At 35.5% G+C, this 16,415-nt stretch overlaps 2 protein-coding genes across 6 annotated transcripts in view; one reads left to right on the forward strand and one right to left on the reverse strand.

Annotated features, from left to right (window-relative positions):
* Window positions 1-1,003: 1,003 nt before the first annotated feature.
* LOC128185983 (dystrophin-like) overlaps window positions 1,004-16,415 on the forward strand; it is a 124,450-nt gene continuing 109,038 nt past the window's right edge. For 3 of the 5 annotated variants that reach the window (XM_052855703.1, XM_052855706.1, XM_052855707.1), the window contains exons 1-2: window positions 1,005-1,287; window positions 2,042-2,160. In XM_052855703.1, coding sequence (XP_052711663.1) covers window positions 2,097-2,160 — 64 coding nt within the window. In that variant the 5' untranslated portion in view covers window positions 1,005-1,287; window positions 2,042-2,096. Of the gene's footprint in view, window positions 1,288-2,041; window positions 2,161-4,358; window positions 5,329-16,415 lie in introns of those variants that run through there. The other 2 variants (XM_052855705.1, XM_052855704.1) reach the window with 2 other exon arrangements.
* Window positions 7,779-11,281, reverse strand: LOC128185984 (myosin-J heavy chain-like). Its single transcript, XM_052855712.1, has one exon. It carries the CDS (start codon window positions 11,026-11,028, stop codon window positions 7,888-7,890), a length of 3,141 nt encoding a protein of 1,046 aa, XP_052711672.1. The 5' UTR covers window positions 11,029-11,281; the 3' UTR covers window positions 7,779-7,887.

Below are 16,415 nucleotides of genomic sequence, written 5' to 3' on the forward strand. Positions count from 1 at the left end.
TCGGTCCACTCCGCTCCCCATAAACGGAGTGGACCGAAAACCGTTGGTTAGCGAAGATCTATGTGAATTGCATTCTGATTTCAAAAATTTACAAAGGGTGTGTCAAATTAATTAGTTTCTTCAAAATTATGACCTGATAAATTTAAAGATATACATGTATCTATAACATGCGTGTAAAACAACACATGTACTTGTTTCTATGATAAAGTTTAACTATATAGGTATAATAATAACAAAATCCTATTTTACATCACGATAATGATGATGTACGAATTAATTAAGACAATTTAAGATTGTTTTAAGATAAAAACTTACATAAGGCTTATACATGTATTATCTATCAATTAATTATACAAGACAATTTCCAGTCCCTGCCCCGGGGGTAGTGATAACGCCCATTTTCGCGTGCGAGAACGTCTTATGCGCCAAATAAATTGAAAAAAAAAAGAGAGAGAAAAGGCCATTTATATAGACACAGTGATAGGACAACACATTTTCCCAAAATTTCCTCAGGCGGAGCGCACTGTGTAGTATATACCTGTCTTTGGTCGTTGTCATTCATGCAAGCTAGCGCATTAGTAAACAATACCAGGCCGTCTATATACTGCTTTCACTTTTTTTTTTTTCGAATACAACGACTTGAAAAAACAAGGGCCTGTTATTTCATTTTCCTAGTATCATTTCAAGTATGGACGAATGACAGCTGTACATTTCTTGTCCAAAAACTGAGAAAGGGCGCGATCAGAGGGGAGTAATTAATTACAGTTTATTTATGTATGTATAGTAAAGTTTGGAGAATTTAACAGTGATGTGTGACCGTACGTAGATCTGTATATGCGTTTATTTTCATGTTGGATTAAGGCACAGTAAGGTTGGCGTATTTTTGCATTTTAAAGTGCTTGGAGAAGAAAAAAAAAGTTCGTTTTCGCTGAGCAACGGCGGTTGATGCTATGTTGGTGAATGGAATGCGATTCGTATCTTCTTGACCCGGTGCTTATTGCCACAGCGGCGAAATCGGAAATTAGACAATTACCACCTGTGCTGGATTGTCATTTTTGGAAGTTCATTTTGTATATATCACCTTGTAAGGTGTCGTATTGTTCTCCTGAATGAGTCTTTAACCAGGTGTGTGCCTATTGTGGAGTAAATAAACATACACAACTTGTGCCCCCACGAGGTGGTCTCTAAACATCTTTATAGATGTGTTGTACAAGATATTAATGTGACCGGTTTTTACCAAAACCAACTTTGAAGTGTTTTTGGGACTATTGTTTTTGTTGCATCAAGGTAAGCATTGTAAGTTCAATTTTGAAGGTATTTCATCGAAGATTTCACACAGATGTTTTGCCTATCATTAAGTAGCTAGGGTAAAGCAAAGGTATAGAATAAAAAAAAAAACTTCTTGAAATAACGATACTCGTTATATACGCTTGTTATTTCACGGCCCGCTAAATAAACACGCCGTATAGTGTGTGACAAGATATTGAAGACAGTGTAGAGGATCTAAGGTCAATATTTAAATGACCTTTGTAATATTTATTCCTCACAATCTTACAAATGAATAAATTGGATTGGGCCTATCAAACGATCGCCGATTAGATTAACAACTTATTACAATTTGTTGTTGTTCATCTAATATGCACCGAAGAATAATTTTTCTACCCCCAAAATCTACTTTTGAAAGTCTCCCTGCTGTCATTTAACTGGGTCTGGGGAAAGCTTTTTACCAGAAACACATACATTAATTCACATAAGAAATATTTTACTATTTAAGTTAAATTGATTTATTAATAATTGTAGTGAATACTTCTATTTGTCAGTAAAATATGACCACTGTGTGATAGATGAGCAGCACATCTCTCTCTCTCTCTCTCTCTCTCTCTCTCTCTCTCTCTATTTCTCACACACACACACACACAAACACAGTATGGTTTGTCACCGCCCCACCCACCTTATTTTTTACATTTTTACTCTGTCTCCTTATCCTTTAAATATTTTATTTGCACAAGAGACACATCATATAATTTTTTTTCCATTTCAGGAATGAAATTTTAGAGAGTGTTTTTTTTATTTCTGGATGGATTAGTTCAACAACCATGGCTAGTCAGCTGGCAGCGGGGAACACAGATGATGTCAAACAGCGCATGAAAGAACACCAAGGTTTGTAGCCTACAGCCTTAATCCGCTCGCTAGGTCTCGTGTCATCACAATTGTAAGATAGCCAAGCACTTATGATTAAGCAATTTTTCTTCCATAAATGTACGAAAAAAAAAGGAAAATGTCATCATAAAATTTGAAATTGCTCATTTACGCACCTGATTCCCGTGAAACTATTTCATTGATAAAATGAATAGGAAAAGCTTGGAATCATATATATACCTTTCCGGTGAAGTGATATCTTAATTCCATTGAGCTATGGTTTATTTGGTCCATTCCAGTATATAGTCATGCATTTAGTAAAGGGGTCATGCATAGCAATTGTAATGCAAAGAGTGAAAATAATGGCTAGTGCATAGACTGAAGAATGAAGTGCAAAGTCATATGCTATGTAATCTGCCTTCCTAATACTTTATAAGAATGTACTACGAGTGGATACTCCAGTATGTGGCAACGCAATCTAGTACTTTAGTAAATTCTTTATTCCTTATTGTAAGTTTTTCCTCAAATTTGACAAATAACCGTGACTTCTACCATAACATTTATCATTAACCTTGACCTCAATGTCACCAATAATGAAGCACTTATCTTGTATATACACTAGTCATGTAACATCTAACTTGAAGCTTCAAACATTGTCTCTCACCTTCTTCCACCCCTCCCCTTCCTAACCCCCCCCACCCAACTCTATTCCCCTTTTCTCTAACCCCTCCCTTCCCCAAATCCCTACTCCTAAAGCCCCCTTGATTTTGACCTTCACCATCGCAATAAGCCTTGTCCTATAGTTAATTAAATGAGATACATTTGTTCATGTTTCTTGTATTATGAGTATAATGCTTTCATGTCACAGATCAGTGCTTGCTCTGATACGGAGTATGGAGAGCTTTGATAATCACTCGAGTATAAATGTATTCATCATATGAACAGGAAAAAACAAGAAAAAAAAAAACATCTCATTCAACCTTGAATTACAGGAGTAAAACAACTTTATTTGCTTTGCCATAAAAAAATATGCAAATGAGTATGAAAATGCATGTATGGTATGGAAATTTTTTAAAGATTTTTTTTTACGCATTCTAACCCAACAGATAACTCTGTCCTTTAAGGAAGATTTTTCTTTGTTGTGTAAATGAAGACTCGCAACCGATATTTTGCTATAACCCCCCCCCCCCCCCCCATTCCATCTTCTTCCTTTTTACAGCATTTCCAACTATCCATAATTCAATAAAAGGATATGAGAAAAAAGCCTTGTAAGATAAAAATAATTTCATGCAGATAAAAGTACGTACTATGTTTATTCAAGGTTATGGAATACTTTTGTTTTTAACTGAGAAATTTGGAAAAACATTCACGACCTAATTTTTAATTTGTCACATCCTTGAGCTAGTGGTTGTAAAATATAAGAGGTTGATTCTCTTTTATTCTTTAATATGACTTTTTTTTCTTTGATTTCAATTTTGATTGCATCTTTAAAAGAGATAAATGTATCAGACATCATTACTAGGTTGGCCATCATAGTCATTTACATGTACATGTAATGTGTCAAAATGTTTATCCTGGCGTCTAGTTTCATATTTATACTGTTATAAAGTTGTCCCCCATGCATTGCTGCTTTGTTTGAGAAAAGTTATGGTCCTAAATGTGCATTCTTTTTATGGGATGTTATAATCATTCATTGTAAAAATCTTGACTTCTTGAACTTTTCTTGTCCAGAGGGACCGTATAAGAAGCTAAATTGGGGGGAAAAATCAATCTGAAAACAATTTATCTCTAAATGGAAGCTATATGAGCTTTTGGGTTTTTTCATCTCTGGTCATGAAAGAAAGAGCAGCTGCTATTGTGTACAATTGACTTTTCCCATTCATTTTTATTTCATGGAGAAACAGCTGTGTAAATTTCACTGAAAATGATTCTATAAATTTTGCGGGGAATTGATGAAAATTGTACGCTGGTTGATACCCTCGATTGTCATGCATTGATCAATATCTCATTGAAAGATAGAAGAGAGAAAGAGTTATCAAGATTAGAAAACTGTGGAGATGGTCCCTAAATTTGTGTGATCATATTATAGGGCACAGACAACATAGAGCTAGTTTTTCATTATTGTTCAAAATGAGGCGCGTGTGACATTCTTGGATCAATTTACTCACAAAATCTGATGAGAACCCGGGTCGAATCTTTTTATTGTAATGCTATAACCTTGTAAGGGGGGATTTTATTTCTGTGTCCTTCAAGATCCATAGAGATTTAGCAAGTCTTTGGATGAATTCAAAGTTGTTGCTTCAATTTGCTTCCAACAGATGTCCCCGTTCAGTGTTTGATCAGGGATTATGGGCTATTTGTGATACTGTGTGGACGATTTTCCTTTGATATCTCACACCTATTATCTCCCAGCCAAGGGAGGTGTAGTATGGATATACATGTATTCTCGGTAGCCATGATACCATGAAAGGTGTGCTTCAAATTTTTGGACTCTAGGAGAATTTTGGATCATCCTCATATTGGGATTCCAAAATTTACCAGTTACCTTTTTGGCCGCATAAACTCTGGACAAAGACTGTCATGTCAGACTAATGACCCACTGATTCTTTTCATGATTTTGTTCAACATTGGTCTGCTATAGAAAGTCCGTTCAGAGATATAGGCTGTGCATTTAAAGTTCCCTCTCTTTCTGAGAGTAGCTTTATTTGTGTGGGACGTATTGTTTACTTTTTGTAGTCATTCAGTGAAAGGAGGTCCACGGCATTAGTATTGATACAACAGTACAGAATGCGTGGAGAGAGTTTCCTGTTTTTATAAAGAATGACCTTTAAATTGAGTAAAAAGGGGGAAAGAAAGTGTTAATAAGAATTCTCAGGATTATTAGCATTCGATGAAAAAAAAAATTAGTCTGGAGAGAAGTTAATTCAAAATGTATTTTGTGATGAGGAAAGTTTGTGATACAACATGTTAAGTGTTAAATTCTGAGACTGTGGATTTTTTTTTTAAAATTTGACTCTGATGATCAAAAATCACTTGAAGTGTTGTTTTCCTGCCTGTAATGGTTCGTAAATTTTGTCAGCAAGAGGGAGTTATTTGATTAGGGATTTACAATAATTGTGTCTGTATTCACAATGGAAGGAAATTTTGCAGCTACCAATGCTACCACACTGAAATATTTAAGATTCAAAGGTAAGTTCTATAGGAAAATTTTTCTAGCTCTGTCAGTGTCATAATTACTGAATTAAAACACTAAATGACAAATTTATTTAAAACTTTATGAAAAATTCATGATCAGAAGTTTATTCTCTGCAGCAGCTGTTGAGTGAACTGCTCAATAACTAAAAAATATAGTCCTTTCAAAATGATGGGATTTATAAAAGCCCCCCCCCCCCCCCAAAAAAAAGTTCATTCGCACGGTATTTCCAGCACACATTTTCAAAAGGTTCTTTTCGAGTATTAAAATCTTGCACAATTGGAGACCCAGAGATAAAATATTATCAATATTTTAGCACGTAGGTTCTTAAATGTTTAAAAAAGGAAAAAAAAAAAGTTATATAGAAAACGAACACTACTGCATTCAAATTTCTTCCTCCTGTTTTGTGGATTTTTCGAGCGTCGTCTGAAAAGCATGTAAACATTGAAGTCTTGGTCATACAATGCCAGTAGAAATGTGTGTCACTATTACTATCAAGTCTTGTATTTAATACCTGGTATCTCCTGCACTAGAAGGTCTGGCACCTCTCTAAGCTGTATAAAGATAATGCATTTCTTTTTTAAAATTTGAAAATTTAACGTCATATTGAGGTAGATTTTTCATTATACAACAGCTGTATTTTTGACAAAGTACTGGTTTTTATGTTTAGAATTTTTTATTGGGGCCTGGGGGTTGGGGGTGTGTTAGGGTAGTGGCATAGTGTGAGAGTAGTTTAAGGAGGGTTAGATATTTTTGGATTAAGGTTGTAGTTGATTATACATGTACATTTTTTATAGTCTTCCTTTAATTTATACCTATAGAGTAGACAAGGCTTGATCATGAGTAAAATTATGAGTATATTTTGTAATGGAAAATATGGTCAAGACTTTGCAAAGGAATTCCATTGCTCTATATTAAAATTTGGTTTTGTATGAGGTTTTAGAAGTTTAAGGGCTCCTGTCAACCTAGTAATGAAATGACAGTAGATAATGATAAAACGGCAAGTACTGCTATAAATTTCTAGTAATATTGACACTTCAAGCGGCCAGTCTGACAAGAAACTTATTGAGCCAATTTACCCCCGACAGATTGTTATCAAGTTGGGAGAGTCACATTGTAGACTTACAAATTGCCCCCGATAGAAAGACACCGATCATCTCTGATAAAGAGACTACCTTTTGATATTCTCTTATACTTATGTAATACTTAACTGTGATGACCGTAAACAAGAAAGAAAAGGGGGGGGGGGGGGTGTTTGTATAGACATATAATAGTGTGGGCTTGTTATCAAGAAGTTTTAGGTGTCTGTGTGGTATTAGGATTGAACTGGTTGAAAAACTATGGTAGTGGGTGGTAGTCCAGTACAATAAACTGTACAGGGCTACTTTCGCCCCTGTGTTACTTTCACCCTTCTTCACTTGCTTATAATAGCTTTGCCCCATCGTTGAATTTGCCCAGATATAGTTGTGTTTTAAGAAAATTAATTTGATTCATTGGAGTTTGCCGAGTCTTAAATTTGCTTGCTGAGAACAAGGGCGAAAGGGGTGAAAATATAACAGGGGCGAATATTTCCCTGTATACAGTATATCTGAATTGTCCTTTTCCTTCAATGTTTACAAAATGTAAGTAGCAGACGTCTACGCTAGTAAAAACATATTTAAGCATACAATTATTGTCGTATTAATTACTGAAGGGAAATTGAACAATACACCCACTCCATGTTATTTTGATGTTGACAAAAAATTGCATTCATACGTACTATCGGTACTTTAAAAAAATTGTTTTTCTCTGAAGGTGGTGTGGACTTTGATTGAAGGAACCACTTAATTAAAAGATCAAAATGCGTTTACAACAAGCTCTTGGGGCCAATTACTATAATCACTGAACAGTAGCATCAAACTGAACTGCTCAACTTGATCTTTCATCTATGAAAGTAGTGTGTTTTATAAAAAAAAGTTTCAATAAGGCAAAAAAAAGTTTTACAGAAGGTGTAAGTCCTTGTTTTAAAATTAAAAAATGCAATTATCAATCAGTTATTAAGTTAATAATAGTATTTTTTATTGTTTGATACACTCCAAGTATCAATAAAATGGAATTGTCTACTGTCTAGACAGTAGACAATCATGATAATCAATCCATGAAATGTGGACGTTTTATAAACTAAAAAGTTCAGCGCTCCTTTTTTTAATAACTCTTGACGCCATTGAAAAATTGTTGATGCATGTTGAACTTTGATTTAGAATTAAAATTCATTTTTGAAAGAGGTAACTGAGAAAGAAATGAAATTATGTAGATGTGCATCATCAGATTTACTTGAGATCAGAAAGCCAATTTTTTTTTTCTTCAAACAACAATTTTCTTTTATCACAAAATCCAACACATGACCATTTGAATATGATTTTATCCAAATCCTTTAAGTCATTTTTTATCACGTGTCACAAGCCCATCACTGGTGTAAAAAACATTTATTTTTTTTTTTAAACTCACACATTTCCATTATATCACAAAATCCAACACATGACCATTTGAATATGATTTTATCCAAATCCATTAAGTCATTTTTTATCACGTGTCACAAGCCCACCTCTGGTGCTGTTTCCGGAGATGGAGAGGGGTTTGATTCGACGCTCTGAAGAGTTCTGATTTCCGTTATCACTGTAGTCCTTGTATCGTGCTAGAAGTGTCTGAAGTCTGTCGCCCGTGCCCCGTTCTCTTAAACTCTTGGATCTTGTCACTGGGTCAGACATTCTGACATCATCACTGTGAGAAGGTCTCGAGAATTTCTCCTCCAGACTGTGAGTGGCTGAGGAACTTTTATCCAGCACTGATTTTAGATCTTTCACTATCTTATCCTTGTCTTCTATCTTTTCCTTGGATTGGCGAAGCTGGTTTTCTAGTGTTGCGATCGTCTGCTCTTTCCTTTCAATTTCGCCAACTAGTTTGTGGAGTTCTCCTCTCATGGAAGTTAGCTCTGAGCCAACATCATCAAGGGACTCGGTAATCTGAGCCGGTTGTTTGGTTCTTTCTTCCTCCAGTTCCTCTTTCAGGGTTCGCACCAGGTGTTCAAACTTGATCTTGTCTTTCTGGCTTTGGCTGAGCTCATTTCGAAGACACTCTAGTTTGGCCTCGATCTCACTCATGTCACCACTCACTCTTCCTTGAAATATTCGGTTCGCTTCCTGTTTTTCTGCCTCCTCCAGCTCTTTCCTGAGGTGAACTATCTCATGCTGCAGATCTTCCACCACTTCGTCCAATCTTTTCTTGCTACCTTCAACCAACAGGAGTTGACCATTGATGAGGGCCACCTGTTTTTCTAGTCCCTCTTTTTCTCTTTCAAGAGTTCTCACTTTTTGCTGCCATTTGACTGTATCCTCCCCTTCAGGTCCATACTGCCTTAGGTATTGTTCGTGTTCTTGCCTTAGCTCTTCGCATTTGTGCTGTATCTGGATGATATCATCCTCCAGACGACATCTCTCCTCCTGCACTTTGAATAGTTCTGTTTTTGGCACAACAGTTCCATCCCCACCTACAGCTTCCTTTAGCTCCACATTGATATGTTCTAGAGCCTCATACTTTTCATTGACCGAATCATTCATATCCCGTAACTGCTTATTCACCTGCTGAAGTTCATCCACCCGGGTCTTCAGCTCTTCAATTTGAGGATTTTTGTAGATGAGTTCTGTGTTAGCAAGAAGCTCTTCCTTTTGAGTCACCAGATTATCACGAATATTTTCCAATTCTGCCACTCTTTCTGTCAGGTGCCCATTATCATGATGGAGCTGCTCAGCTCTGATAACCAAAAGTTCTACATCATGAAGTTTGGCTAACTGGGATTCTGAGCTTTGTCTTAGAACTTCATTCTGAGTTTCAAGCAGTTTGATGACTTGTTCATTCTCAGTGTTTGCTTGTATCAACCTCTTGTGTTCATCTTTCAGTCTTTTCATATCATCATAGTGTTCAATCAGGGCTCCGTTATCTTTTTTCAGATCACGGTTTTCCGACTGATGTTTCGATGCAAGCTGCTCCAGTTCTAAACATTTGTCCGATAGAACTTGAATCTCTGAGTCCTTTTGGCTTATCATGGATGTCATGCGTTCACATGAATTCTTCAAGTTTTCCAAATCTTCATGGCTGAGGAGAGCAGCGTGACTTAGATCTGCATCAGCATTGCTGAGTTTTACGGAAAGGTCATCAATTTTACTGACGAGAAGACAGTTCTCATCCTTATAACTGCGAATTTCACTTTGTAATTTCAGAACTAATTCCTTCATTTCTTGGTTTTCTCTCTGAAGGTTTCGACTCTTGGTTTCAGCCACCATATTGGAATAGTGCTCAGCATTTTGGAGTTGTCTGCTTAGTTTGTCTACTTCATCTTGCAGCTTCATACATTCTCTTTTACCCATATCACACTTTTTTTCAAATTCTGACACCTCATTTTCCAATGTACTTGTTCTCTCTAAAGATTTTTCATTGAATTTTTTAACAGATGACAGTTCAATGGTGAGATTGTCATTTATCCCTTTAAGCTCAGCAACCTCTGCTTGACGTTTCCGCCTTTCATCATCACTTTCTTTAAGAACCATTTTAAGTTTTGCAATGTCTGATTGTTGCTCATTGAGTTGATCAGTTTGAGCAATTTTTATTTGGGTCAGAGCCTCTTTGTCAATCAGAAGTTGCTGGTATTTATTGTTGAGATCCATCTTGTCATGAAACAGTCTGTCTTTCTCAGATGAAGCTGTTAAAGCTTTTGATTTCAGGGCTGCCTTCTTTTCTTCTAATTTTTCCATCTGCTTTTTTTGTCTGTGTTTTTCTTCTGATGCTGATTTCCAAGCAGTGGCTAGTTTTTCATTTTCTTTCTTCATAGATTGGGTTACCCTTCGAAGTTCAAGTAGCTGCCCTGATAGTTCTGTTATCTTTCTAGATAGTTCTTCATTTTCCTCTCTAATTTGAGAGTTCAGTTTTCTTAATTCTTTGTTTTCTTCATCAATTGGTTCAATTTTAGAATTTGCAAGATCAACTGACTCTTTTGCAATAGACAAATCTTTTTGCATATCACCGAGGTCCTGTTTTAGACTGTTGTTTTCCATTTCTAGCATACTCAAGGCTTGCGAAGATTGCTCCAGCAAGAGCACGCGTTTCTGATTATCGTTTTCAGCAACTTGATTCTGTACTTGTGCTGTGCGTAAAGCAAGATCAAGTTTGTTGACACGATCTTGCATTTCTTGTCGGATTTTCATGTTTTCTTCCTTGAGTTTGTCTTTCTCTTGCTCAGTCAGCTGTAGGGAATCTATTCTCTTCCTGTACTCATTCTCTCGCTGTTTCAAGTCGTTCACGAGTAGCGAGTTTTCTCGAGCCGAATGTTCTATTTTGTACAGTCTGTCACTCTGCAAGTCCAATGTGCTCTGAGCCTCTTTGAGCTTATACTTTAAGACACAGCACCTGTTCTCGCTGTCTTCAAGGTTTCCCTTGAGGTTTCGGAGCGACCTATCGATAGTCACTGGTGAATACATACTACCGGTATTGTACCCTTCAGAAAATATTGGTCTCAGACTTGCCTGAAATGTCAGTGGACTACCAGGGTGCTGGATAACGTTGGATGGCGCCTTTGGAAAATGTATTTGGCCTGAAAATCCAGCACTGAATCCACTCTCTTTATCCGGAAACACACCTGAGGTCAAAACCACTGGTTCTTCCATTATTTTACAATGTAACAGGATTCACAACAGACACCAATGGGTGAAACCTTTGGAAAACACTCCCAAACACTACCCATTTTCAGATAACTCATGGTCTCCTCAGTAATACTGGGCATTTCATGCCAGAAATGTGCAGTCTGACATGCATTTTTTATAAAACTCCTTAATCATGAATTTTTTTTTTTTGGAGGTAAATGTGTAGGAACTTGCTAACCAGGCACAGAAGACCTAATGCCCCCCTGTACAGTGCTGGCTTAATCTCCCCCTAATTCTCGTCTAATAAGTTAAGTCTCAATGGTCGTGATTCTTTTTCAACTTCGTTATTAGGAACTTTAATTTTCATTCTGTCCATCAAGCTTAGAGATTCTATATACAAAAAATGGATGATAAATATCACTGCACTGTAAATAAAATGAAGTTGCATACAAGATACATTATTTTCTTGGCACCACAAATCAAGAAATGAAGATGTTAATTTTTGGTTACATTTTATCAAATGCATGTATCTGTGAAAATGTTAAGAATAAACATACCGGTATCTGGAACTTGAAATGTATTTGTTCAATTGTTCTGTTAGTACCAGCATTTGTGTTAAATTACATGCATTATCTAATTTAAAGTCATAATTTAAAAATGAAGCAATGCCAAGCAATAACTCTTGTATTTCAGTTTGCTGTATTTTAGGCAGATGTAATTGAATTTTGTTCACTGTATTGGGCATTGAAGATGGATTTGTAATATTATATTGTGTGTAACATCCCATTGCTTTGACCAAATGTGTTAGAATCCTTTGTGAGATATTTAGAATAGTCTAGCTAGGGGACTAAATGTGCAGCTGGCCTGTCAATGAAGTGAGAATGCCTGAGATGGGCAAAGAGGATATTGATTAAACTCCCGAAACTTCACAGCAAAGTTGATGAAAAATGACAAATTTGAAACTTGTTTTCTTGATGGCATCTCAGAAATGAAAAGAAGAACACCTGTAGCATAGGAGATTGCATGGTTTTAAAATTAAAATTAATGCAGGTCCTTAATTTTGTTTCAGATTTCTTGTGTAATTCAATGCTTCTTTAGTAGGTTTCTACTTATTGTCAATAAAGTCAAATTTTTCTGTGTATATCTTTGATGTCATGAAATGACATAGTTTATGACTGAATTTCAGATAAGAACAAAGTGAGGGACCTTATGAAGTTGTATATAAACATGTATATATATTTGTATCCAAAGTCAGCCAGTGTTATTTTATTGCTTCCCAAAAACAAGTACGCCAAACCCTTTTATGGATTGATAATGATTTCTCTCTGTTTGTCCTGGCTCCGCGGTGGGGTGCTAATTTAGCCTTGTTTGACCAGTGTTACAAAGTGCCCGTCCAATATTTCCTTTCGGCTTTTGAAGAACGCAGACGATTTCAGGTTTGGTCAAATGATAATAAGTCGTGTAAATATGAAGAAGGAAGCTCAATACCTGGCAGGGCAAATAAACAGACTTCAAAAGTCTCTCTCTCTCTGTGATATTGAGCCCCTCGACTTGGGAGGATTGGGTGTCATTGCTCAGTGCCAACACTGTTATGTAATGGGTGACATAATCCTCTAGCTCCTAGTACTTGCATGGAATCTAGCGCAATGTGAAAGGCAATCTTATTCCAAAATTAATATGGTTGTGATCGGCACTCGCACAGTGGGTGGGGTTGTCTGTCTTTCAAACTCTTTTTCGGAGTTTATTATTAAACAACTCAATGAAGATGCATTGAAGCTCAGTGAATTAAATCATAAGTTTAAAGCATGCAGTATAATGCTAGTTAAATGTAGTTCAAATTTTGTTGCACATTAGAATCTTGCTGTAAATAATGCAAATTTCATAACAAGGCATGTTTCACCTTTAGGTTAATGCATGCATCAACTTCAGCAGAATTATCTTGATGAACTTGAATGTCTGATGTAGGCATTCAGTGCACATGCATCGACAAGCTAAATTTTTGAATTAAAAAAAAAGCAATTTAAAGTGTATACAATCAAGCGGACTATATAAATTCAGAATACCAGCCATGCAGACTCTCTACATGTATATATTTTGCATGTCAAGTTTAAATGCAAAACACTATACTCATTGACTGCAAATATTTATTACATGTATATCTCTTTTCCTCAATCAAGTCTTATACAAAGATGTTAAATTGTAAAAAAAGCAATTTATGGCCATACTTAAAGTAAGAGATTTACGAAGCGGAGACTGATAGGATTAAAGTGTACTTAAATGTAATTATGGCTATATGCTGAATCCTTTTGGCTTTACCAAAGGATTAGAGTAAAAAGGAAAGTTCTGCTTTTCACGATTGCAGATTAAATACGGTTATAAATGCAAAATCCAATCTGGTCGCGATCATTTTTACTGTTCAGTGCATTGCCATAATGCCATAAAGATACCTGTACAAATCTAGGGAACCATGATAGATTCTTGACATGTTTAGTTCCTAAATCTGTTCAGAGATCAATGATACTTTTGATGTTACATTATATAGGAAGTGTTTTAAAATTTCAAGGTCATTGTACAAAAGGTCAAGGTCAATGTAATAAAAAGGTCAAAATGCAACAACAAAAAATGGTCATTCAACTTTTATTTTTTAAACAATATGACAACATTATCAGTAAAAATAAAGTACATGTATATTAAATATAGATTATACCTACAACACATGAATATTTGAAATGCCGTTGAAATGAGCAAAATTTTCTTTAAAGTGCAAATCAATTAAGCCTTAGTGAACTTTTACAGCATGTCTCACCAATACTGAGAGAGACTGTCTTGCTATCATATATCTCCACTTATAGGCCTCTCAATTCTATACACAATCTCTGAGAGCCAAATATTGATCTCTTTGAACATGAAATCCACACCAGATTGGGGATTTCGTTTTCCCCCTCTCTTTACACATACATATATCTGCTGCTCTACCAACTTTCCCCTCTATCATCTCGGCCGAATACCGGACAAACACATCAATGATACAAATAGGACACATTTCTGATTAATACCAATCGATTGGAAGCCATTGATAGAAGTACAGGGTATTGGAAATTGAGTTAAATGCCAATTGGTACTTTAATTATTGAGCGATTTATCTTCTTCCTTTTCAATTTAGTTTTGTGTGCAGAAGGTTGTAGGGATTGCTGGCCAGACAAGTACCTGATAATTAATTCAAGTTTAATTAGCTTCACTGGCAGAAAACAAATGTACTTGAATTTAATGCTTTTGTTCAACTACCATGCAACCATCCAAGTATGAACTGCAGTACTTCAGTTAATAAATGGTACATGCTGATATGAAGGGGTCATACTAGTTAATTCAATTGAATTAAGCCATCAATCTGACGATTTCATTGTACTTTTCGTATGCATATGAATCCAACAATAATAAAATCATTTACTTTGTTGGGATATTTTTCTGCATTTGGTGTTATTGCCGCTTTATTTGCATTTATATATACAATACTCCTATATATCTTTCTTTCAAAGCTTTTGATTTTAATACTTTTTAATTTTATTTTTTTCTCTTAAAATTGCATCATCATCATCATCATCATCATCATCATCATCATCATCATCACATTATCTGTTTATAAATAATATTTGCACTTTTTTCTTTACAATTTTTCATGCAAGGCAAAATATCTAGAGGGAAAAATGAAACATAGAAAAACTTTTGTGTCAAATCTGGACCAAACACCAAGAAAAAAGTTTGTTGTTGCATATATACCCAATGTTATGCACAGTGATACCACTCAAAGGAGCTATTGAAGAGTTCTGTGTGTTTCAGTTATTCCTCGCTAGTTTACCCAATGTTTGACTTGAAGCGCTAATTAATTTTAACTTATATGACATTAATGGTCCTGGATTAACACTAGACTTGCAATATCCTTCCAAATTAGGACTCTGTATTGTTTAATCTGGCCTGACCTTTTCGGGGTTTTTTAGTTGGGTATAAACTCAATATTTGGAAGTTGATCTGATTAAAATGACTGGCTTATCAATCCATGCCAATGTTGGTGGGATCAAACTCACTGCGGAAAACATTTCACTTGGCCTAAAAAAGAAAAACTTGCACTCATGGGTTTGGGGCTGATATGGAACTCTGAGGAGCAGCTAGCTAGCTATCAAACCGTCTTTATCATCACATTAATACGTCTTCATGTAATCTTATGATAATGTTTATTTTTTTCTTCTGAATGCTAAGATGTTTTGGTAATTTTAAGATTACTTTAGATGAGGACCTGCCATGCAAACTTTGGTACAAATTTTGTATTACCAGAAACTAATTAGTTCCCTTATCATAGTACATGTATATTTAACTTTCACCTTAAAAATGAGGTTTATATGTCCAGTTATGCTTTTAATGTGATCAGCAAATCACAAGTACCGGTAATATCAATTTCATGGGAAAAAATATGCTAAAAGAGTTTGTAAAATTGATATAATAAACTCAGAGGAAGAGTAAACCATAATTTATCGTGTTAAAATAGTTAATTCTAAGCTCTCTCTCTCTCTCTCTCTCTCTCTCTCTCTCTCTCTCTCTCTCTCTCTCTCTCTCTCTCTCTCTCTCACACACACAATTGCCTACTTCTGCAGACTGTCACAAATACTTAAAACCTTTCTGACAAAGAGATAATTTGAACTGGAGACAACAGTATCAAAGATTAGCAGTCGGTTGTTGACACAGCCCTGAGATTATTTAGATTTCATTTAATGCTCAAATTCCATGACAAAACATTCCTGTATACCACTAAAGAGACCAAATTATGAATGAAAACATTTTAAGCCCATTTCAGAAGGCAATTTGCCATCAAATTAACACAGATGATACAAGACTGATTATAGATCAATAAAACGTCGTCACATTGCTATAATTTAGCTTCTCTCCATTTGGTGTCTGCTTTTAAAGATTAGATTTTCATGAGGGTGTCAATTTTTTAGTTGGAAGTTTGTTAATGAGATGCGGTTTTTTTTTTTTTATAAGGGAAGTTCTCACAACATTTTTTGAAGTTGATTGAGGTGAATTTATAAAGCTCCCATAGTGCTTTTAAGACTTGGTGATATCCCAGTCAGATTGTGCTGTATGGAAATTCTAATGAGCATGCTGAGAAGGTGAATTTGACAGTTAAATGCTAAACTTTTAACTTTTAAATGCAGTTCCTTAGGGCTAGTCTATCATTATGATATCATCTTTCCAAAAGGATATTGGGTTATTTTTTCATTCATGTTTTTCAAGCTTTAAAAGTTACCTGCATTCCCAATTGACAAGGAATATTTTATGGTGTGTTGAAAACTGCATTTAATATGAATGCACTTAAAACAGACAAATTTATTTACTTTTGATATTACTTGCATCATATG

Source organism: Crassostrea angulata, chromosome 5 (assembly GCF_025612915.1).
Source record: "Crassostrea angulata isolate pt1a10 chromosome 5, ASM2561291v2, whole genome shotgun sequence".
NCBI lineage: Eukaryota > Metazoa > Mollusca > Bivalvia > Ostreida > Ostreidae > Magallana > Magallana angulata.

Bases quoted from the DNA above. Each gene is read 5' to 3' on its own strand.
- LOC128185984 (XM_052855712.1), bottom strand. From the start codon at position 11,028: ATGGAAGAACCAGTGGTTTTGACCTCAGGTGTGTTTCCGGATAAAGAG.